This window comes from Phocoena phocoena, chromosome 19, assembly GCF_963924675.1.
Source record: "Phocoena phocoena chromosome 19, mPhoPho1.1, whole genome shotgun sequence".
NCBI lineage: Eukaryota > Metazoa > Chordata > Mammalia > Artiodactyla > Phocoenidae > Phocoena > Phocoena phocoena.
Genome location: NC_089237.1, coordinates 19,304,764 through 19,329,382, shown reverse-complemented (window position 1 = coordinate 19,329,382; position 24,619 = coordinate 19,304,764). Strand labels below are relative to the sequence as shown.

At 41.6% G+C, this 24,619-nt stretch overlaps 1 protein-coding gene across 12 annotated transcripts in view; it reads right to left on the bottom strand.

Annotated features, from left to right (window-relative positions):
- Positions 1-24,619, bottom strand: part of STAT3 (signal transducer and activator of transcription 3) — a 64,428-nt gene that overhangs the window by 21,789 nt on the left and 18,020 nt on the right. For 8 of the 12 annotated variants that reach the window (XM_065897899.1, XM_065897905.1, XM_065897901.1 and 5 more), the window contains exons 1-3: positions 8,406-8,533; positions 6,850-6,994; positions 6,172-6,270 (exon numbers count right to left, since the gene is read on the bottom strand). In XM_065897899.1, coding sequence (XP_065753971.1) covers positions 6,172-6,270; positions 6,850-6,994; positions 8,406-8,533 — 372 coding nt within the window. Of the gene's footprint in view, positions 1-6,171; positions 6,271-6,849; positions 6,995-8,405; positions 8,556-24,619 lie in introns of those variants that run through there. The other 4 variants (XM_065897897.1, XM_065897907.1, XM_065897898.1 and 1 more) reach the window with 3 other exon arrangements.

Here is a 24,619-nt window from a genome sequence, read left to right as displayed (position 1 = left end):
GCACAGGGAACACTGCTCAATGTTATGTAACAACCTAAATGGGAAAAGAATTTGAAAAAGAATAGATACATGTACATGTATAACTGAATCACTTTGCTGTACACCTGAAACATTACAAATCAACTGTACTACAATATAAGTAGATAGATAGATAAATAAAGCCCCCACGGTTACCCATCCAAGTCACGTATTTGGTCTTGTTTACCAACAATACAGCTGGTATTTTAATCTGCATTCAACTCCCATGTCTATTTCTAAATTGGTACTGCACTTACAGGGAGAAAATAGATGTGATCAGTCATTACCCACAGAAACCTGCTTCTGATACGTTAGTAAAATCTATTGGTTCTCCACTGCTTCCAGGTATAAACGTCCCAGCCCAGCACAGACAGATGTTTCACGCAATCCAACAACTGAAACCTTCCCTCCCTGTGCTTGTGTCACTGCAAACTACCCACCCTTCCCCACACATAACGTGTTTCCACACTGACTCCGGGCCCCCTGTCCACTCAGCCTAGCACAGCTGAACTCACTCACCTTCAAACCCGGTGCAAATGTTTGCTCCCCTGTGAAACCTTATTCAACTTCCTGAAGCAAAAGTACTCACATCCTCCTCTACGTCTTTCTCCCTTGAAGTGTTTGTGCACCTATCACCCAATTAGACTGAGAGCCCTGGGAGACAAGGGATCACACTCACCTGTCTTCCTGTCTCCTCGGGCTTTACCCACGAAAGGCAGGTGGGAATATGCGAGATGATGTAAACAGACAAAACAACAGTGAGGCCTGGGCTGAGGTAGCTCTCTATTACGGGCTGCAAACTTTTTGTCTAAGGGCCAGGTGGTAAGTATTTTTTGGCTTTTTCGGCCATACAGTCTGTATGACTGTATAACTACCCAGCCCTGCCACTGCGGCATGAAAGCAGCCAGAGACAGTGCATACGTGAATGTGTGCGACTGTGTTCCAAAAACACTTCATTTACAAAAACACGCAGCAGGCGGGATTTGGGCCCTGGGTGTTGTTTGCCAGCCCCTGATCAATACGATTGGGACCATTCTTGGGACACTTACTGCTTTTCTAACTCTCATGGCAAAGTTAGTGCCTCTATCCAAATGGGCTTAAATTGATTATTTTTATCTTATGGAACAGGATGCAAACATAAAGGTTCTCCACAACAGCAAACTCTAGTGATACACAGACAAGTGCCATTTGGCTAACCTCCCTGACGCCCGAGTCTTGAACAGTGAGTATTATCAGTTACCCCCTCATCCACATCCGAGTCTATCAGCTTTCTGCTTAAAATTCTTTAGTTGGTCCCCATTTCCTACAGATGTGGTGAGGATGAGGATGAGGAGGATGAGGATGAAGATGAGGATGATGATAGCAGCAATAGAAAACAGTTAACATTTATTTCGTATTTATGTGTCAGGTACTGTTCTATGCATCTTACACACAGGAATTAATTTAATTCTATGAAGTCGGTGCTATTATCATTCCCAGTGGAGGAACACAGAGAGTCAACAGTTTGCCTGAGGTTACACAGCAAGTGGCAGAACTATGGCATTCAAACCCAGGAGGTCTGGGCCCAAGGCCCTTGTGGTAAACTGCTCTTCCAAGGCCAAATTGCCAGGCATGAGTAACTAAGAAGATGGTCATGATGTGGCCCTTGACCACCTTATCTTCCTTTACCCAGTCAGATGCTGAACTTTCTACACTTCTCCCAAGAATACATGCAGTCCTGTTTCTGTCTGAACACGATCTTCTTTCTCCCTACACTGTGGTCTCCTTACCATCTGCCTGAAGCCCATACAATAAGCATTGAGTCTCGGCTCAAACAGTACCTCTCCTTTCTGTATGATGCCGTCCCTGACTCTCTCAATTAGTCTTAGATGTGTTTTCTTCTTTGTTCCTGCTACATTTTTGTCTTTAAAAAGAAAAAACTGGGGACTTCCCTGGTGGTGCAGGGGTTGGGAATCCGCCTGCCAATGCAGGGGACGCAGGTTTGAGCCCTGGTCCGGGAAGATGCCACATGCCACGGAGCAACTAAGCCCGTGCCAATGAAGACACAATGCAGTCGAAAATAAATTTAAATAAATATAAATAAATAAAAGAAAAAATTGTACACCCATGTTCATAGCAGCATTCTTCACAATAGCCAAAAGGTGGAAGCCGCCCAAGTGTCCATCAACAGATGAATGAATAAATAAAATGTGACAGGGCCACACAATGAATAGTATTCAGCCTTTGAAAGGAAGGGAATTCTGACACCTGCTACAACATGGATAAACCTTAAGGACTTTATGCTAAGTGAAATAAGCCAGTCACAAAAAGACACACACTGTATGATTCCATTTATATGAGGTACACAGAGTAGTCAAATTCATAGAGACAGGAAGTTAGAATGGTGGTGCCAGGGTCCAGGGGGAATGGGGAGCTACAGTCTAATAGACATAGAATTTTAGTTTTGCAAGATGAAAAAAGTTCTGGAGATTGGTTCACAACAATGTGATGAACTTAACACTACTGAATGCTACACTTAAAAATGGTTATGATGCAGGAATTCCCTGGCGCACCAGTGGTTAGAATTCCACGCCTCCACTGCAGGGGGCATGGGTTTGATCCCTGGTCGGGGAACTAAGATCCCAACCATAAGCTGCACAGCACAGCTAAAAGAAAAAGAGAAGGGATGGTAAATTTCATGTTATGTGTACTCTACCATATTTTTATTACAAGAAGGGGGAAAAAAAAGAAAAAAAATTCCCTGATTATATGATATTAAAGAAAACACCTCAGGGAAATTAAATAAGTCTCCTGTAACCAACAACATTAATGCTTCGGTATATATCCTTCTAGACATTTTATCATACATTTCAATAATATATGCATATCATATACATGTCTTTCCTGTTATGAAAATCTTTGCTTCCATTACATTGTCATGTAATGGAGGGTTATTATTGCTATTGTATAAGAGAACTACTGATTCTTAAAACATTTATCTTGAACACAATCACTTTTCTGAACCCTTGTTAGTTCCAATAATTGTGTTTTGTTTTTTTAAAAGTTTGTCTTTTGCTTTCCAACATTAACACTCCCTTTTTCTGTCTTATTACAATGGCTGGATCTGTCAGAAAAATACCAATGGCAGGAGGCACCCTCAATCTTGTAACTGTTTTTAATGAGATTAGTGCTTCACCACTGTACATCATGTTCCCTTTGGTTTCTGACAAATATTCTTTTTTTTGTTAAGAAAGTTCCTTTTTTTTTTTTGCAGTACGCGGGCCTCTCACTGTTGTGGCCTCTCCCGATGCAGAGCACAGGCTCCGGACGCGCAGGCTCAGCAGCCATGGCTCACAGGCTCAGCGGCCATGGCTCACGGGCCCAGCCGCTCCGCGGCATGTGGGATCCTCCCAGACCGGGGCACGAACCCACATCCCCTGCATCGGCAGGCGGACTCTCAACCACTGCGCCACCAGGGAAGCCCGAAAGTTCCTTATTTTTAAAATCTAGAATGGACACTAAATTTTGTCATCTAACAAAAATACAATTTTTCTTCTTAACTTACTAATTTAATGAATTACATTAATAGAATCCCTAATGTTAAGCCACCCTTGCATTCCTAGAATATAAACCATGCTTTGTATACTAAGCAGGATGCAAAAATCCTAACCTTTTCTTTACTTACACTGTCTTTTTAGGTCTTGATATTAGCATTATTCTAGCCTCATAAAATAAGCTGGAAAAATAAAATAAAATAAAATAAAATAAAATAAGCTGGAAACATCTCGTTTTCTCCCCTACACTTTGGAAGAGTTTAAATGATACTGGAACAATTTGTACCACAAAAGTTTGTTAAAACTTTTAAACCATCTGGCCTATTGGCTTTTTTGGTGGGATGGGGAGTGTAATTTTTTTCAACTCTTTTTCAATATATTTTTATGGTTATTGATCTAATTAAGTTTTTTCATTTTTTAGTATATTTTAATAATTTGTATTTTATTGCATTATAAAGTTGTTTGATTTTCTGTTTCTCCCAGACTACAACCTCCTCTAAAGCAGGGTGCCATAACAACCAGCACACAGTAGGATACACATACACATATACACATAATAGATTAGACGATCTAGATAGATAGATATGACTATCATATATCAATATGTGTTCCCCCAATGGGCCTGTTAGCATCACATAATCCCTATTCCCTAAACTAATTGTATCTCTAGCTCTAGTGAGATTATTCTCAAACTTAACCACAAAGAGAAATGCATATGAACCTGAATGATTCAATTCCAAACCATCCCCCCAGGTGGCTCCCAAGAATAATACATTGTCATATCCTTCTGGTGCAAATGTGAACTGTTCCAGCCTTTGGGGAAAGCAATCCAGAACTATCTATAAAAAATTTATATATATTTTATACACACACACGCACACACCCCTTGACCTAACAAGTCCATGCCTGGAAATCCATAGTAGAGAAATCAAAGCATGAATATATAAAGATATATAGGGAGGCATTGCACTAGTGTTTACAGTGGAGGAAAAAAAAAACCCAGAAAGAAGTGACTGTCTATCGAAGGGGTAATAACTGAATAAACTACAGCAGATCTATACCACAGAGTATTATGCAGCAAATTAAGTGAGTTAGCTTTATACTACTTGACTTAGAAGCATTTACATGACATAATTAAATGAAAAAAGCAAGACGCAGAAAAGTAAACCAATTTAAATATAATGTGTGTGTGTGTATTTTCTGTAGTTTATGGGAGCCTGGAGAAAGGTATGAAAATATATATATCCGACTATTAATGTTGGATTCCTGGGAAAAGACAATGAAGAGAGGAGTGAATAATCATTAGAGAAATACAAAACAAAACTACAATGAGGTATCACCTCACACCAGTCAGAATGGCCATCACCAAAAAAATTTGCAAACAATAAATGCTGGAGAGGGTGTGGAGAAAAGGGAACCCTCTTGCACTGTTGGTGGGAATGTAAATTGATACAGCCACTATGGAGAACAGTATGGAGGTTCCTTAAAAAACTAAAAATAGAACTACCATATGACCCAGCAATCCCACTACTGGGCATATACCCTGAGAAAACCATGATTCAAAAAGAGTCACGTACCACAATGTTCACTGCAGCACTATTTACAATAGCCACGACATGGAAGCAACCTAAGTGTCCCTCGACACATGAATGGATAAAGAAGATGTGGCACATATACACGATGGAATATTACTCAGCCATAAAAAGAAACGAAATTGAGTTATTTATAGTGAGGTGGATGGACCTAGAGTCCGTCATACAGAGTGAAGTAAGTCAGAAAGAGAAAAACAAATACCGTATGCTAACACATATATATGGAATCTAAAAAAAAAAAAATGGTCATGAAGAACCTAGGGTCAGGACAGGAATAAAGACGCAGACATAGAGAATGGACTTGAGGACACGGGGAGGGGGAAGGGTAAGCTGGGAAGAAGTGAGAGAGTGGCGTGGACGTATATACACTACCAAATATAAAAGAGACAGCTAGTGGGAAGCAGCCACATGGCACAGGGAGATCAGCTTGGTGCTTTGTGACCACCTAGAGGGGTGGGATAGAGAGGGTGGGAGGGAGACGCAAGAGGGAGGGGATATGGGGATATATGTATACGTATAGCTGATTCACTTCGTTATGCAGCAGAAACTAACACACCATTGTAAAGCAATTATACTCCAATAAAGATGTTAAAAAAAAGAGGAATGAGGGACATTTCAGGTCTTTGTTTTTTAACTTTCTTTCTTGTAATTTTCTGTAATGTTTTAAAGTTTTTCTTAAAAAGTAGAATGCATTTTATATGCAGGAAAAAAATGTTATTTTCATTGTATAAAACAAAACCCAGGGACTTCCCTGGTGGTCCAGTGGTTAAAACTCTGTGCTTCCAATGCAAGGGGCGCAGGTTCAATCCCTGGTCAGGGAACTAAGATCCCACATGCCACGTGTGGCATGGCCAAAATAACCAAAAAAAACCCAAACAACAACAAAAACCAAAGAACCCCAAAACCCCGAACACCCACTTCTCCCCATAGGTCAGTGCACATCCTAAAGACCCTGGAAGAGCAAGCACATCTTTGTACACACAAAGGAAGCACATTTCAACAGCACTTTGTTTCTTCCCAGGCCTCACCTGGGCTGCAGTGGCTGCAGTTTGGAGGAGGCGGGACTCTTCCCACAGGCACCGGGCCACAATTCGGGCAATCTCCATTGGCTTCTCAAGGTATCTGCTCTGTACGTAGAAGAGAAAGAGAATGAAAAGTGGCAGCAGACTAAGGAGATGCGGACTGAACTTTGCTAACTTCCTCATAAATTAGGGAAAGTGTGACATTTACTACATGAAACAACACAGCAAAGACCTTAGAGCCTGGCTGCAAATAGTGGGAGATGAAGGGAAGAAGAGAGGAAGAAAGGCAGTAATGAGGAGCTGTACTTCACTGAGAGAAGGCTTGGTCGTCTGTCTTTGGACAGTGTGTTATCCCAGTCTTACAGGGAGGCAACTGACTTTGTCAAGGAGTATCCATTTATGGTCGAACCTTTAACACTGAAAAGTAAGAGTCATCTTCCTAGTCATCTGCCCTCATCACAATCATGTTATTAACATACTAACATAACACGATTAACACAGCAATCACATTATTATTTCAGTGAACCAAAGAAGTGAATTTCAGGCGACGATACTCAAAGGGCTAGTTACTTCTCCTCGGATGTAAAGTACAAGATATGTTCTCATTATTTAGCCAAATGAGAAAAGAAACTTTCAGGAAAGAAAGATAAAACCCTCCTCTGAGGGTTCAGTTTCTCATCACACCTGAAGGAACTGCTTGATTCTTCGCAGGTTGTGCTGATAGAGAACATTGGACTCTTGCAAGAAGCGGCTATACTGCTGGTCAATTTCACCCAAGAGATTATGAAACACCAAAGTTGCATGTGATTCTTTGCTGGCCGCATATGCCCTAGGAAAAGGAAGAGGATAAAGAATGATGATTCTCAAACCTACACACGGGGCTTCCCTGGTGGCGCAGTGGTTGAGGGTCTGCCTGCCGATGCAGGGAACATGAGTTCATGCCCCGGTCCGGGAAGATCCCACATGCCGCGGAGCGGCTGGGCCCGTGAGCCATGGCCGCTGAGCCTGCGCGTCCAAAGCCTGTGCTCCGCAACGGGAGAGGCCACAGCAGTGAGAGGCCCGCGTACCGCAAAAAAAAAAAAAAAACCTACACACGCACACATACATACACATGCATGCACGCAGAAATCACCATCAAGGAGGAAAAATCCCAAGGCAAACCTGATGCTATAACCCACTCATCACTTTAGATGCATCTTGCTCAGCAACCATGAATGTCATCAATTTAAAAATTATCAACAATTATTCCAGATACTATTAGCCACTGTCATAGTTCTATATTTATCAAATACTTGAGTGAACAGGTATGTTGTTTTGCTTTAAATTCTCAGTCAACTCTGTGGTCAGACTTTTAGTAGCAAATAAGCCATCCCAACCTAGGGTGGCCTACTTCTGACATCTCTGTATCACCTCTCTGGCCCCTTACCAAATTCTGGAAAAACTAGGTCAGGGGCCTGAATTAAACCAAAATTAATAGGTGGATCTGAATACATTAAAGTGAAGGAGGGACTTCCCTGGTGGCCCAGTGGGTAAGACTCCATGCTCCCAAGGCAGGGGGCCCGGGTTAAATCCCTGGTCAGGGAACAGATCCCGCATGCTGCAACTAAAGATCCCGTGTGCCTCAACTAAGACCTGGAGCAGCCAAAATAAATAAAGAATAAAATAAATAAATATTAAAAAAAAAAAAGTGAAGGAAATAGTTGTTGGGATTCTGTACCATTATCTCCTCTATGAACGAGTCTATTTCTCTGACTCTGTGTTTCTTTCCCTTAATGAAAGGGGAATCAGAAGTACGAACCCAAACTTTTACCCACAACAGAATTCTCATTCAGATAAAAAAAATTCACTTCGCTGTGCGGCAGAAACTAACACACTGTAAAGCAATTATACTCCAATAAAAAATATATATATCTATATATATCTATGGCATGTCCCTGAAGTGTCAGAACACACAGAGCATCTCATCAAGCAAATGAGATTAAAGTCAGGCTTCAAAACATCTACCACCAAGCAGGCTGCTTCAATGTGCCAAAAGACAGCTGCCCAGATGCCCTTCTAATGTAGAAAATGTTTTTCCAAGACTAAAATGACCTCTCTATCTTCTGTTCTCTTTTATCCCATCACCTGTACCCATAAGCTTTTCAATGAAATAGTTAGCAAAGAGTTAAGTTAGAGCAGATCATGTCTCTTGTCTCAAACTAAAACCTAACAATTTGGGGAGTTGCTCAAGAAGGACTTACCAATCTTGACTCTCGATCCAAGGGGCTAGAAACTGCCGTAGCTCCATCGGGAAGCTGTCACTGTACAGCTGATGAAGCTGCTCCAAGTACCGTGTGTCCAGCTGCTGTAGCTGATTCCATTGGGCCATTCTGCTGGAATCAGGGGTCACACTGCAAACCAAAGGTTTATATGGTCACTACAAGCCCCAGTAAGGGGAAACAATCTATCCAACACAGGCATCGGGTCTGTGATTAGGGATAAAAGGTGCTTTGTAAAGGATCTTCCATGTTTCTCCCAGTTCAAAACAATACATATACATTCAAATCTCTACCTCTGGAACCACATCGCAGCTTCTTTCTCCTAAACCAGGATGACAATGTGGGCATGATGTCATGTTTTAGAATCCATTATCTCTCAGAGGTATGTGAAGCTGAGAAATTACTTAACTTCCAGATTTCCATTTCCTCCTCTATCAAACAGAGATCATAATTCCTACCCCTCAGGGTTACTGAGATAATATTTCTTGAGCACCCAGCTCAGTGTCTAGCACACAACAGATGCTCAACAGATGTGAGTTCCTTTCTTTCCACTCTACACTCCTTTTAGGTGGACTGGGAGGTAGAAACACAGTAAACCTAAGTTTGATCTTTAAGAACAAAATGTGGGATATGGGTGTTCAGGGAGGGCAGAGAGCTAATTCCAAGACTACAGGTTTAAGCACATAAGCAAGGACCTGCCTGGGATTCTCCCACTCAAAAAAAAGAGTAATTTTGTTTCTAAAATTTCTCAGTCTGGGATGAGAAAGAAGAGAAGCTAAAAACCAGGCATTCAGGTTGTCCCCAGGTTCAGGAACACCCCAGGGAAACGCTCAAGGAGAAGCCAAGCTAGCTAACCACCTTGAGTCCTCTTTCTGAATAGCTTGGGGTCATGGAAATAGCAATACAGACCAAGTAGTCTTAAGAAGCTGTAAAAAATAACTATGAGTAGGAGCCAAAGACTAAAGCATATATGGATCAAAGTATATTGAGGGCTTCCCTGGTGGCACAGTGGTTGAGAGTCCGCCTGCCGATGCAGGGGACGCAGGTTCGTGCCCAGGTCCGGGAAGATCCCACATGCCGCGGAGCGGCTGGGCCCGTGAGCCATGGCCGCTGAGCCTGCGCGTCCAGAGCCTGTGCTCCGTGACAGGAGAGGCCACAGCAGTGAGAGGCCCGTGTACCGCAAAAAAAAAAAAAAAAAGTATATTGAGATGGTTCTCTGGGACAGTGAGAACATTTACTGAAAGGTAGACTACATACAAATACGTACACTTTACTAGACTGCTTGATTTATTTCTTGGAGAAGGCATGAATAAGCACCTAATTACTGGTCCTTTCATAAAAAGGACTGGGCAAACTGGTGACAAAACCGACAGGTCTTGTGTTCTCAGAGCAGCAAGTTAAATGATCACCAAGCTGTTCAGAATCTGGGGTCCTTACAGAATTCAAGAGGGCTGTGCTGCTGTTCTCCTTCTCTTTCTTGGGGGTCAGAAACAGCATACCCCCTTGCTACTGCAAAGGTGGCATCAACTGATCAAGCTTTCAAGCACATATTCAGGAAAGCAGGATCAGTCCCCTCACGGCAGTCTTTAATTGAACGATTAAAAGTCTAAGGCAGGGACTTCCCTGGTGGCGCAGTTGTTAAGAATCTGCCTGCCAATGCAGGGGACACGGGTTCAAGCCCTGGTCTGGGAAGATCCCACATGCCACGGAGCAACTAAGCCTGTGCGCCACAACTACTGAGCCTGCGCTCTAGAGCCCGAGAGCCACACTACTGAGCCCATCTGCCACAACTACTGAAGCCTGTGTGCCTAGAGCCCGTGTTCCGCAACAAGAGAAGCCACTGCAGCGAGAAGCCCGCTCACCACAATGAATAGTAGCCCCTGCTCGCCGCAGCTAGAGAAAGCCCAGGCGCAGCAACGAAGACCCGATACAGCCAAAAATCAATCAATTAATTAATTTTAAAAAAAACTAAGCACCATCCAATAGAAATCTAATACAGGCCACATATGTAATCTTAAATTTTCTAGATGCCATATTTAAAAAGTAAAAAGAAAGAGGTAAAATTAACTTTAATAATACATTTTCTTTAACCTAATATAACCGAAATGTTATCACCTTAACATGCGATCATACAAAAACTATTAATGAGATACTTTACATTCTTCTTTTTGTACTAAGTTTTCTAAACCAGTGTATGCTTTACACTTATGCCACAGATCTAAAGTATTCCCCTCCTCAAGTACCAAGGGCTTAAGTTCCACTGGTGAAAAAGTTCAGTAAAGCAAAGAGATGAGAATGTCAGGACGAGGTATTTGCCCCACTCAGGCCAATATGTTTCCATAAATAAACTAAATCTTCCAACAACATTAGAGGGGAATAAGTTAAGCTTCCTAGGTGCTTGGGATTTTTTTAACAATGTCTTAGGCACCTCCCGAGCATTTTCAGCTACCACTCCTTTGCAGTCGCACCCCCAGCCCCCCATCTCCACCCCCAAGATTAACCTGCCACAGGACCGATGCGATGCTACCTGGGCAGTGGTACATGTATGCTAAACACTGGCTAATGAAAGCAGTAACTGAAGCGCATGCTACATGCTGAAGCATTGTAACCATGTCGAATTTTACTCTCAACAGGAAATCAAAGGCCTACAACCACCATGGAGAACAGTATGGAGGTCCCTTAAAAAACTAAAAATAGAACTACCATATGATCCAGCAATCCCACTACCGGGCATAGACCTGGAGAAAACTATACTCGAAAAGATACATGCACCCCAGTGTTCACTGCAGCACTGTTTACTATAGCCAAGACATGGAAGCAATCTAAATGTCCATCGACAGAGGAATGGATAAAGAAGATGTGGTATATATATACAATGGAATTACACAGCCATAAAAAAGAATGAAATAATGTCATTTGCAGCAACATGGAGGGACCTAGAGATTATCATACTAAGTGAAGTCAGACAGAGAAAGACAAATATATGATATCACTCATATGTGTAATCTAATTTTTAAAAATGATACAAATGAACTTATTTACAAAATAGAAACACACACACAGACTTTGAAAACAAACTTATGGTTACCAAAAGGGAAACGTGGAGGGGAGGGATAAATTAGGAATTTGGGGTTAACATACACGCACTGCTATATATAAAATAGATAACCAACAAGGACCTACGTATGGCACAGGGAACTCTACTCAGTATTCTATAATAACCTATATGGGTAAAGAATCTGAAAAAGAATAAATATATGTATAACTGAATCACTCTGCTATACACCTGAAACTAACACAACATTGTAAGTCAACTCTACTCCAATAAAATAAAATTTAAAAAAAAATCAAAGGCCATTAGAACTCTCTTACAATATTCACATTAGGGCCCAGTTAAAAATCTGCCTCAGCCATAAAAAGGAACGAAATTGGGTCATTTGTACAGACGTGGATGGACCTAGAGACGGTCATACTGAGTGAAGTAAGTCAGAAAGAGAAAAACAAATATCATGTATTAACGCATATTTGTGGAATCTGGAAAAATGGTACAGACGAACCAGTTTGCAAGGCAGAAACAGAGACAAAGATGTAGAGAACAAACGTATGGACACCAAGGGGGGAAAGGGCGGGTGGGATGAACTGGGAGATTAGGATTAACATATAAACACTAACATGTATAAAACAGGTAACTAATGAGAACCTGCTGTGTAGCCCAGGGAACTCTACTTCACTTTGCTGTCCAGTAGAAACTAACACAACATTGTAAAACAACCATATACCCCAATTAAAAAAAAAAAATCTGCCTCCTAGGCTAAAAGCACCATGATCTGTCTTGTGTTTCTCAGGACTTGATTTGCATAGACATCTGCGTAATATGCCAATTTATGTAGATTCTACTGCATGTAAATGTAGGAAACTCCAGACCCACATAATTCAATACAGTAGTCAGTAGCCATATGTGGTTACTGAGCACTTGAAATGTGGCTGGTTTCAAACTGAAATACACTAGATTTTGAATACTTAGTACAAAAAAAAAAGTAAAATATCTCGCTAATATTGAAATGTTAATATTCTAGATATATTGGATTAAATTTTATATATATATTTTTTACTTATATATGTGTGTGTATATATACATACATATATATATATAAAAAATATATATATATATCATATATATATATTTTTGGCCACGCCACACAGCTTGCAGGATCTTAGTTCCCTGACCAGGGATTGAACCTGGGCACCGGCAGTGAAAGCGCCCAGTCCTAACCATTGGACCTCCAGGGAATTCCCCAAATAAAATATATTATTAAGATGAATTTCACCCATCTCTTTTTTTTTTTTTTTTTTTTTTTTTTTTTGCAGTACGCGGGCCCATCACTGTTGTGGTCTCTCCCGTTGTGGAGCACAGGCTCCAGACGCGCAGGCTCAGTGGCCATGGCTCACGGGCCCAGCCACTCCGCGGCATGTGGGATCTTCCCGGACCGGGGCACGAACCCATATCCCCTGCATCGGCAGGCGGACTCTCAACCACTGCGCCACCAGGGAAGCCCTCACCCATCTCTTTTTACTTCTTTTAATGTGGCTATTAGGAACTTTACATATGTGGCTTGCATTCTATTTTTATTGGACACTACTGCTCTAGATTATGTAACCCCAAAGCCATGTTCTAATAAAGGATTTAAAGAAATAGACACCTACTTTTCATAATAAACCCCCGTGTTATGAATCAATTGGAAAATAGACTAATAAAAAAATAGACTAATTATTTAATTGCTGACCTTGGATACAAATGTAGAGCCATCACAGTCTGCTCCCTGAAGTTCCAAATTAAAACTATAAAGCAGTATCACACTATACCTGCTCAATTATGGATTAACAATGTAGTCATGCACGAATATTTGCATTTTCAAACTCATATACCATTAAAAAATTCCAAGTTTTTGAAAATTTGCCAATTCGTTTCTAGTCCATTACTCAAGAGGGTTTTTGTTGTTTGGGTTTTAGTTAGTTTTAGTAAGTAGTATAATAATCGGGCTATTTCTTAAACCAGAAACCAGCTAACAGTATTTTCCATAAAATTAAGGGACCAAAAATGACTGATGTCATGTTCTACTTCTCAGTCTAATCACTGTAGGTAATACTTAATAGCTATTCTATATTAAAAAAAGAATCATTCTAAATTAAAGCCGAAGGGCAGGTAGTATTTTCAAGGAGAACATGGGCAAACAGTGATTTCCTTACCAGCTGCTTAGCTACAAACCATATTTAACTAACAGGAACCACAGGGCAATCAGACCAATTGCTCTTCATAAGAACTCTAGATCCTCAAGAGATCAAAAGCCAAACTGTCTAGGAAAACCATTGCCCACTGGCTTTGTGGTAATTGTCTTACTGGAAAAAAACTTTTTTTAACAATCTCAATTCTGGTTTTTCAAATTACAAGTTAATCTGAAGAACTCTACTAAATTCTAACTGAAGTATTTCTTATCTATGGAATAATTCTAAGCCTGACCTAATAACCACTTTCACTGAACTCCAGAACACAGAGAGCGATTTGCACAACAACATGAGTGCCCAGCACCATTCTGAGTACAGAGGAGACAAGTCAATTCACTCCATACAGTGGCTGGCTTAGGGCAATACATTCTCTTAATTCTCTCCAGGCGTTTACTCAGATTAAGGTTCACAGATAGTAAAGGAAAGGTGAGTGTGATCCTGTTTTCTACAACCGAAAAGAAAAGAACAATAAAAATGAAACAGCAAGTCACCAAAGACTTTCTGGACTTTTCAAAACAGGAATTTCTCAACCTCTTGGGGTAACTTACTAAAAAGAAGTCATAAGGCAGATGACTACTGTCTAACGGGGAACTTATTACACAAAAAAGGTCTGTCCAAGTCACAGTTCTCATTTATACACTTCAATCTAAAGAAACCAAGGGATGTGTTGAGAACCACAAGTCAAGACGGCTTACAAAAGGCTTCATTACATCATTCCATAAAACATCTTTTAAAATTAACACCTGCTCTTCACATGCAGGCACCAGTGGATTTACAACAGGGGTGAGTGAGTCAGGGGTGAAAGTGAGAGGGATGAAAACCAGGTGTATACAATAATCCAGAACAGAAAGCAATCTAAAGATAATTTCTGTTCTACCTTGCAATGAGTCCCAAGATTTTTCTTCGGGTGTTAGCCATACTCTATATAAATACCTGCGTTTAAAATAGAACATACTTATTCATACTTGTATATTATCTGTTGCCTACACTAAGCTCCTCTTTGCTGTCAGGAAAGGTCCAGTGACTAAGGCAACCAAAGTATAAAATAACATAGAAACGGTACTAATTTCTACTGAAACCAGTCCTTTTAAGAAGACGTTTTTGGGACTTCCCTGGTGGTGCAGTGGTTAAGAATCCGCCTACCAATGCATGGGACATGGGTTTGAGCCCTGGTCCGGGAAGATCCCACATGCTGTGGAGCAACTAAGCCCGTGCACCACAACTACTGAGCCCGTGTGCCACAACTACTGAAGCCTGCGCGCCTAGAGCCCGTGCTCTGTAACGAGAAGCCACCACGATGAGAAGCCTGCACACTGCAACAAAGAGTTGTCCCCACTCGCTACAACTAGAGAAAGCCCGCAAGCTGCAACAAAGAACCAATGTAGCCAAAAATAAAGTAAAATAAAATAAATTAATTAAAAAAAAAAATCTGCGCTTCTACTGCAGGGGGCACGGGTTCGATCCCTGGCAGGGGAACTAAGATCCCACATGCCTCATAGTGTGGCCTAAGAAAAAAAAAAACAGTAATAATGTTCACTGTGGAAGATTTGGAGAAATACAAAAGCAAAAGATAAAATCACCCATATCGTATCATCACACTGTCTAGAACTACAACTGACATGTTGGACATGTTGATATAATTCCTCTTAATCTATCTCAGGGTACATCATATATATATGTTTTATTTCTTTCTGGAAGTTAGGATCATAGGATTTTTACAGCTTTCTATTCTCTTTTAACTCTTATTTCTATACAACGGGATTTCTGTTTAAAGCCCAGAGAACAACTGTTTGGTTTCTATTAGTGTTTTCAATATAATCCTGAAAATTCCATTAAGGGTCACAGAATTTATTTATAATTATAAGCTCCAATTTTTTTGTTCTCGCCATACCACATTCCAAAAATAATATGAGGTAGCTGCAAACTCCTTAAAGTAAATTAGGGAGGAGAAAAAAATGAGGAGAAACTAAAAGGCAATTAACGCTAGACAAAGACACTCAATCTTCATAACATTTTCACTGTTGGATTAAAGGTGTAACGAATGACAGGGAGTCCACATTTAAATATTATAGCTTAACTATTTCAGCACTGATAATTACCCTAGACATTAAGACTTTGGAATTTCAAATTTAAAAAGATAATTCGAAATAAGTACGCTTGTGTAGTAAATATGTAATTTCCTTGCTTACAAATCCAAATAGTTCCTTTGTAAAGTTTAAGACTAGATGTTTGCCTTTAATAAAAAGTCTTTGCAGAGATCTAGTTTTGATTTCCTAAAAAGACAAAATATTAACACTTGAGTGCCCAATCTGAACTAACCTCATTGTAATATTCAAATATATTCAATTACAAATAATAGGATTTGCTTTAAAGTCAGAAACAAACACTTCTTTGCAAAAAATGGACATTGAGATATAAGAGAACTTGAATTATAGTTCCCTACTAAGGTGGCAAAATTGAAAAAAGAAAGAAGTACTAAATTACTGGGGAGCAGAGCTCGGAGAAGCGAAAGAACAGTTTTAATGATACTCTGGAGCACATTCAACCCCCCAAATTCTACTATCCCTCATTCTTCTTATCTCACTTTAATTCTTGGAAAAGTTCAAGAATCTTGTGCTGAGCACATGATTTTTTCCATTCCAAATCCTGACCTGTGTAAAGTCTTATCACTAGTACTACTTTTGTATAGTTATCTAATTTAAATCCAGAAACACAGAGAGTAAAATGTATCAGGTTTACAGTTAAGTGTAAGAGGCGGAGACTACCAGGAATGCTAACAGCAAAAAGGAAGGAAAACCTAGTGCCTTGATCCATGAAGGATAATCAGGATGTTAAAAACAAAACCAAAAGCACCACCCGAAATCTAGTGCTCACGCAGCTACCTCTGAGAAAAAGATTCTGAAAACTGTGAATTGTCAAGGCCTCTTATTTCAAATCTAATAGTGTTATGGAATTGACAAACAAAAACAAAAACGGACATATTCTCCAAACTTCATTTGGGATAGGCAGCATATTTTTTTTTTTTTAGGCAGCATATTTGATCACAAATATTTCAGATTAAAAGAACAAGAGCATAACAAACATAATTCCCTCTCTAAACTGAAAGTAACACAACTAGATGCGCTTTGTCAATTACTGAGTGCGAAGTTCATGGTTGAAGTTGCCTGAGAACAGGTCTGAGCTCCAGATAAAGACCACAAAACAAACCAAATTTGAGCACCACGTGGCCCCCCACTTTGCCACACGTCCCCTCCGCCAACCAGACACGCTCCTCTGAAGCGGTGTGGTGTAAAGCCAAGTACCAAGAGACTTGACCTTGGATGGGCCTGGGTGCGAGCCCTCCCTACCATTTATCAGCTGTTTGTTTGGGAGATATTACTTGACTACATAACAGCCTTCTCCTTTAGTAAAATGGGGAAGTAACCCTCTTTTGAAGGATTGTTATATCCGTTTAAAAAAAATAACAGATGTACAGCATCCTTCCTATATGTGCTGGGTACACCTCATTGCCGTATTGTTCCTTCCCCTCATGGCATCCCTTTCGTCAGCATTTCTTATACTAAATCCATTTCCTCAATGCCCTGGGAAACATAGATTAATTAATCGGATTAGTCCTGTTAAATGATAAAGTCAGCTTTCCCTGCTTACATGCATTTTAATGGGTCTTTGTAACATCCTGAGGGAGGAGTTAGTAATGCTGTGATCTGGTGTGAGTGAAGGGGAGAGAGGGATGGGTTGGTGCCCTGATCCAATATCTCCACCCATAGTTCACCTAAGGATAGCTCCAGGTCCTAAAAAGACTAAAGGTGAAAACACCAAGTGATATGCAAATGAATGAAAAAGATGAAAAATAAGAATCTTGGTTTAAGAGCAGTCCAAAGAACTAATGGTTATTGCTAATATTTATATAGCACTTACTGTGTGCGAGGCACTTTTAAGTACTTGACATATTTATTTATTCACTTCATCTTCACGACAACCCTATGAGATAGACACTACTTTTATACCCATTTTACAGAGGAGGAAAATGAGGCACAGAATTTTAAGTGATTCACCCAAGATCAGACAGGTAGTAAAGGCATGAAGCTGGAATCCTAACCCAAATAAGTCCGTTTTCAGAATTCCTGAACTTAATGCTACAGTGGGAGTTTTCATTGATTTTAAGTAATGCATGAGTCAACCATAATACCAAGCCAGTGTGATCTAATGATATTTTAACAGACATATATAGCATTTGAATGAAAGGATCTATTAGTCCAGCTGTAACTGGCCCACACCTAGTGATATTCTAATTGTATCACAATTTAAATGGTGCATTAAAAAACAAACACATTCAGGGAGGGGCAATCAGGGTGTGAGGAGTCCAAGCACTTGAACGTTTTGCCCAGGAAGACTTGGGGAGCAGTAAGTGAGGTTAGGAGAGAAAAATATAAATTACGAAGAGTGGCTTTTCAAATACCTGGAGATCTGAAAGGGTAAATCACTCCAGAATCAGGATCTGTTTTCCCACAACATCTACTCCTGGATTCTGCCCTCCGTATGCAGAGGTTCCCGACCCTGGCTGCAGATCAGAATTACAAGGGCAGTTTTTGTTTGTTTGTTTGTTTGTTTGCGGTACACGGGCCTCTCACTGCTGTGGCCTCTCCCGTTGCGGAGCACAGGCTCCAGACGCGCAGGCTCAGCGGCCATGGCTCACGGGCCCAGCCGCTCCGCGGCACGTGGGATCTTCCCGGACCGGGGCACGAACCCGTGTCCCCTGCATCAGCAGGCGGACTCTCAATCACTGCGCCACCAGGGAAGCCCAAGGGCAGATATTTTTTAAAAAATAAAATAGAGATGCCCGGGAACCAAACCAGATGCCAAATGGGAATACTGCTGAGGGTGGAAACCAGGTTTCAATACTTAAAAGCTCCTCAGACAATGCTAAGGTGTGGCCAGACTGAGAACCTTGGAACAAGAGCAGAATCAGGTCTCACCCAGGATGCACATCACAATCACCTGAGGGGCTCTGAGATGCTGGAGGCTGGTCCTTACTCTACATGTACTGAATAATCATCCCCAAGGATGGGGTCCAGGCAGTTGTAATGAAGCGGAGTCCTGTGGAGACTGCATCAGGGAACTATAGCATGAGATGAGGCTGGAGAAGGCTCTGGTGTAAGCCATAAAAAGAAACAGGAACTCTCGCCCAAGGGTAATGGGGAGATCTGTAGAGTTTTAAGCAGACAAGTGACAAGTCTGTAAGCAGATAGGTTAGGGGGTCCCTGCAGAAGGTGAACCAGGAATGGCTTTCTCAACATAAGAGAAGCCATTTTGGCCTAAGCCATTTTGTGATCTACGCCTGGTTGCAATGCTTGCCCTTGAACAGGTCTCAGTAATTAATGATCTTAAGAGAGCACAGGAGTGCACAACAAAGAAAAGGTAGTCAAAGAACAGCGAAGTAATAAAGAAGAGTCCTAGTTCCTCCTCAAGAGACATACATGACAATATATCTTTGAGTTCTGCAGGAACTAAGGCCCCCATCCAGGTGAAGGATAGAACAATGATGTTGACCCTCCTGACTTCAATCAACTAAAGCTTGGACTCTGTAGACCTTCGCCCTAATTCTATGCTGAATTCCCCTCTGCCCAAGCCCCTTCATGAATATGCATGTCCCTTAGCTTAAAACTTCCCTGAGTTTGCTGTTCCGGGAGACACTGCTTTGGGAAAGATCCTGATGTTCTCCTTACTTGGACCTGAGCACTGTGACTCCGTAACTTGCACTTGTAACCTCTATGCCAGACTGCCTGCCAGCCTGAGGACAGAAAGAGCCTGGGCTTTTGATCACCAGTGTGTCTTCCCTTCACTCCCGCAGCATCCAGCAGGATGCCCAGCTCATAACAGATACTCAAAAAAAAAATGGAATGAATAAACCACTGGTATGAATTACAGCTAACACTGACCGCATAAGATTCTCCCAGGCAAGGACACTGCATCCAGTAAGAAGTATTCTGAGAAGCAGACCAACTCTTTCAGTTTTGCTGTTTGAAAAATTCAAGGATGACCCTTCAGTGACCTTTCAGTAAGAGTAAAACCACAGCAACTCTCCCAGTTCAAAAACATACACCAGGGCTTCCCTGGTGGCACAGTAGTTAGAGGAGTCTGCCTGCCAACGCAGGGGACACAGGTTCGAGCCCTGGTCCAGGAAGATCCCACATGCCATGGAGCAACTAAGCCACACGCCATGGAGCAACTAAGCCCGTGTGCCACAGCTGCTGAGCCTGCGCTCTACAGCCCGCGAGCCACAACTACTGACGCCCACATGCCTAGAGCCCATGCTCCACAAGAGAAGCCACTGCAATAAGAAGCCCGCGAACCGCACCAAAGGGTGGCCCCCACTCACCGCAACTAGAGAAAGCCCACGCATAGCAACAAAGACCCAACACAACCAAAAATAAATAAATAAAATAAATAAATTTTTTAAAATATATAAATAAAAATTAAAAAAACAAACAAACATACACCAGCTTCACACTGTCCCACCCAAAATCTTTACCCCTGGCTAAGGCTCCCCAACTCCTCAGCCAACTTTGGCCCCTCCAGCTCCTCTCTCCAGCCTCAAGATGACTTTCAAAATGTCAAGTCAACTCATCTCCCCCTCGCCCTCGCCTCCACCCCCACAGACTTTGCTCCTTTCTCAAAGATGCTCTTGCCTAAAATGTTTTTCCCCTTGGTGGCACTATATGTCCCTTTTTTTTTTTTACATCTTTATTAGAGTATAATTGCTTTACAATGGTATGTTAGTTTCTGCTTTGTAACAAAGTGAATCAGTATATGTCCCTTTCTTGCCTCCGCTGGAGAGGCATTCCCTAACCCTACCCATAGTCCAACCACTGCTTCAACTCGGAATGCCCACAGTACTTAGGTATGTGGCTGAGGCTTTTTTTTTGTTTTGATTCCATCTCCACCATCTGACCCTCACATATATCATTCTGATACCAAATTTAAGACACCAAATGAGTATTTCCTTTATAGCTTCCTTTACTCACACATATAAACACCACCTCCACTGCAAAAGTTCCTACTGAACACTCACCGATGGCTACAATACTAAAAAGGATGGCACCAATACGCAACCGCATCTAGGAAAACAAGATTAGCTCTACCCTGTATGATTGGTTACCTAGAATTTCGAGGTTTTTCTAGAGAGAAGCAAAGCATCCTTCCAACGAACTTTGAATGCTGAGCAACTCACCCTCACAGGAATCAGAGGCAAGCTACCAACTTTTACAAACAGTTTGGCCTTTGAGAAACAACTGTTAAGTTGAGCAAGCAAACCATCATGTCAAAATTTCCAGGCTTGAAGGCAACAAAGGGAGGAGGAGGGCAAGTTGCTGGGGAAAAAAGCCTGTAGGTACTGTTATCTTTGGTCAAAGCCCAAATAAAAGAGTCGAAAAGCATCCATTGATCTAGAATGCTATGTAAGTTAGAAATAAATTCTTTTAAGACAGACAAATAAAGCAGAGAAAGGGAACTTAAATTTCTAAATCTCAGTGTCACAGACCCACAATATAGTTCAACACTTATTGAAGAGAAGGAAGAGACTTTTCTTGAATTTATCCAGGTCACTTTCCCTGGAAGAGATATTAAGGTAATCCTGGTCACTTAGCATGGAGCACCGTATAACTGGGGCTGAGAATCCATATCCATGGATCCTGTGTTAGAACTCCTTCCTTCAAAGTAACTATGGTTTGGGGGCAGAACCTCAAATTCAAAGGGCATTTTTGGTGGTTGCCACACACATTAGAATGCCTCCAATTCTCCCATACTACTCCTGTTGGAAGAAGGGGTCTTTGTTCCCTGTCCTTGAATCTAGCTAAACCCACAACTGCTCCAACCAACAGAAGTATTGATATGCAACTATAAAGGCCTGATTCTCTCAGAAAGCTCATTTTCCAGAACCCAACCAACATCCTCTGAGAAACCCAAGGCCAGAGAGGTCACACGGAGGCAGCTGGTGTACAGTCCCAGCTGAGATCAGCCTTTGATTCATCCCGGCCCAGGCATCAGATATGTGAGTGAAGCAGCCTCCGGATGATAACTGCCCCCAGACGTTCAAGCCTTCCCAGCTGAGGCCTCAGACGCTGTGGAGCAAAGACAAGCCATCCCTGCCGTGCTATCCAAATCCCTGCCCACAGAATCTGTCAGCACAATAAAATGGTTGCTGCTTTATGCTACTAAATTTCAGTTGGTCTATGGCACTTGGTGACCAGAACATTTTTACTAACATAGTGATGGAATACCATCTTGATAGAGTCCAACTTCCGTGAGAAAGGAATTTGGAGTTTTAAAGGGAAAGGCTTTGCTGTTAAAACTATTTAACTAGTTAATCTCTTCTTTCCTTTATGTACCCATTTTCTAAATGATTCATCCAGTCTCACTCCTTCAAAATAACATCTGACAATCCCCAAATTTACATCTCCAGCCCTAGCCTTTCCCATGAACTCGAGTCCTCTATCTCACTGCCTACTCAATATCTCCACTTGGGTGTCTAACAAGCATCCCAAATTTAATGTAGCCCAAACTAACCCTTTCATTAAAAACCTCTCCCTGCACTTCCCTGGTGGCGCAGTGGTTAAGAATCCACCTGCCAATGCAGGAGACACGGGTTCGATCCCTGGTCCAGGAAGATCCCACATGCCAAGGAGTAACTAAGGCTGTGAGCCACAACTACTGAGCCTGTGCTCTGGAGCCTGTGAGCCACAACTACTGAGCCCGTGAGCCACAACTACTGAATCCTAGAGCCCGTGCTCCACAACAAGAAAAGCCACCACAATGAGAAGCCTGTGCACCACAACAAACAGTAGCCCCTGCTCACCGCAACTAGAGAAAGCCCGCGTGCAGCAACGAAAACCCAACACAGCCAAAAATAAATAAATAAATTTAAAAAAAAACCCACTCCCAGCCAACTTCCCCTCCAATCTTCCCCATTTTAGCAAATGACACCTCCACTCTTGCATGTGCTCACACTAAAAACCTTTAATACAAGCTGACTCCTCTTCCTCCTTCACTCTGTTTCTCTCCCCCCAACATCCAATCCATTAACAAATCCTGTGGACTCTACCTTCAAAACATATCTAGAGGGCTTCCCTCGTGGCGCAGTGGTTGAGAATCTGCCTGCCAATGCAGGGGACACGGGTTCGAGCCCTGGGCTGGGAAGATCCCACATGCCGCGGAGCAACTAGGCCCGTGTGCCACAACTACTGAGCCTGCATGTCTGGAGCCTGTGCTCCGCAACAAGAGAGGCCACGATAGTGAGAGGCCCGCGAACCGCGATGAAGAGTGGTCCCCGCTTGCCGCAACTAGAGAAAGCCCTCACACAGAAACAAAGACCCAACACAACCAAAAAATAAATTAATTAATTAATTTTAAAAAACCATATCTAAAACGTGAGCAATTCTCACTACCTCCACTGCGACCATCTTAATCCAAGCCGCCATCAGCTCTTACCTAAACTACTGTACTAAACTCCTAACTGATGCTTGATGCTCTCACTCCTGTCCCTCTACAGTCTATTCTCCACATTATAGATCTTCTCAAAATATAAGCCAGATCATTTCATTCCTCTGCTCAAAACCCACTCAGAAGAAGATCCAAACTCCCACCATGGTCCACCAGAGAGTCAGTCCATTCTGCCCTGGGTGCCTCTCTGACCTCTCCACTGCTCACTCCTTTGCTCACACCTCTCTCTTTTCTGCTTCTGGAAAACATCACACCCATTTCTGCCCTAGGCCTTTTGTACCTTCTTCTCTCTCCTGGAAAGCTCTTCCCCTGGACAGCTACCTGGCTCGCTCCCTCACTTCATTCAGGTCTCTGTGCAAATGTCCCTTGACACCACTATCTAAAATAGCACATCTACCCCTGCGGAATTTTTCTTCACATACTCATCACCATCCAATACGCCACAGATTTCTTTTTTGTTTCTCTCCTCCATCGCCACCTGCTAGGGATGTGAGCTCCATGAGAACAGACTTTCTTCTGTTCACTGCTACTTCCCCAGTTCCTAGAGAATGCTCAAATAATTGTTGAATAAAGGAATGAAAATTAATAAGTTAAAAAAATCTGTAACATACTTTTAGCACAAAGACTGAAATACCTTAAGCAGCTAACTAACTTCACATAATGGCATAAGCTAGTCTTCCTTAAGCATGATCTAATAGGTACAATAATTCATAAAAATTTTCTATAAGTGACAAAGCAAATATGTAGTTTCCCAACAGAAGAATTTGTATGAAAATGTAAGCATCAAAAAAAAAAAAAAAGAAAATGTAAGCATCACAATTTTTTTTTTTTATTATAAGGCTTTTCCTATCAAGCTAAACTGTTACACAGTAGAGCTGTTACTCCTTAAATCGCAATAATGAGACTTTAGCTCCCGGCCGCCATCTAAAAGGGAACATTACATGACATGAGCCTGTTGGTAGTACTGGAGAACCGAAGAAATTATATAACTAAATACTGACATATAGACACTGAAATGAGGTATCTCATAAAACATAAAACCACTCGGATGAGTAAGTTTATTCTGAGATATTCCCAAAGTGAAAGGTCTACGACCCAACCTAGAATCAACAGTAAATCTCTTTACACAGGAAATCTATTGCCTGCTTTTCAGTGTTGTGCCCTCAAGACACTTGGGCTCCAACTCAATAACAAAAAGCATATAGTTGTTGCTATTGTTGTTGTCATTTAAGAGCTCTTAAAATATATAAAATCCAACCTCTTCACTTCACAGGCACGGAAATAGACCACTGACATGACCGTTGGGAACAACATCCAATAATCAGTCTCCTGACTTAGTCTAGTGTTCTTTCCACCACAAAATAGGACAAGGAGTAGGTCAAGCCTTCAATTTTACAACTAGAAAAATACGGCTA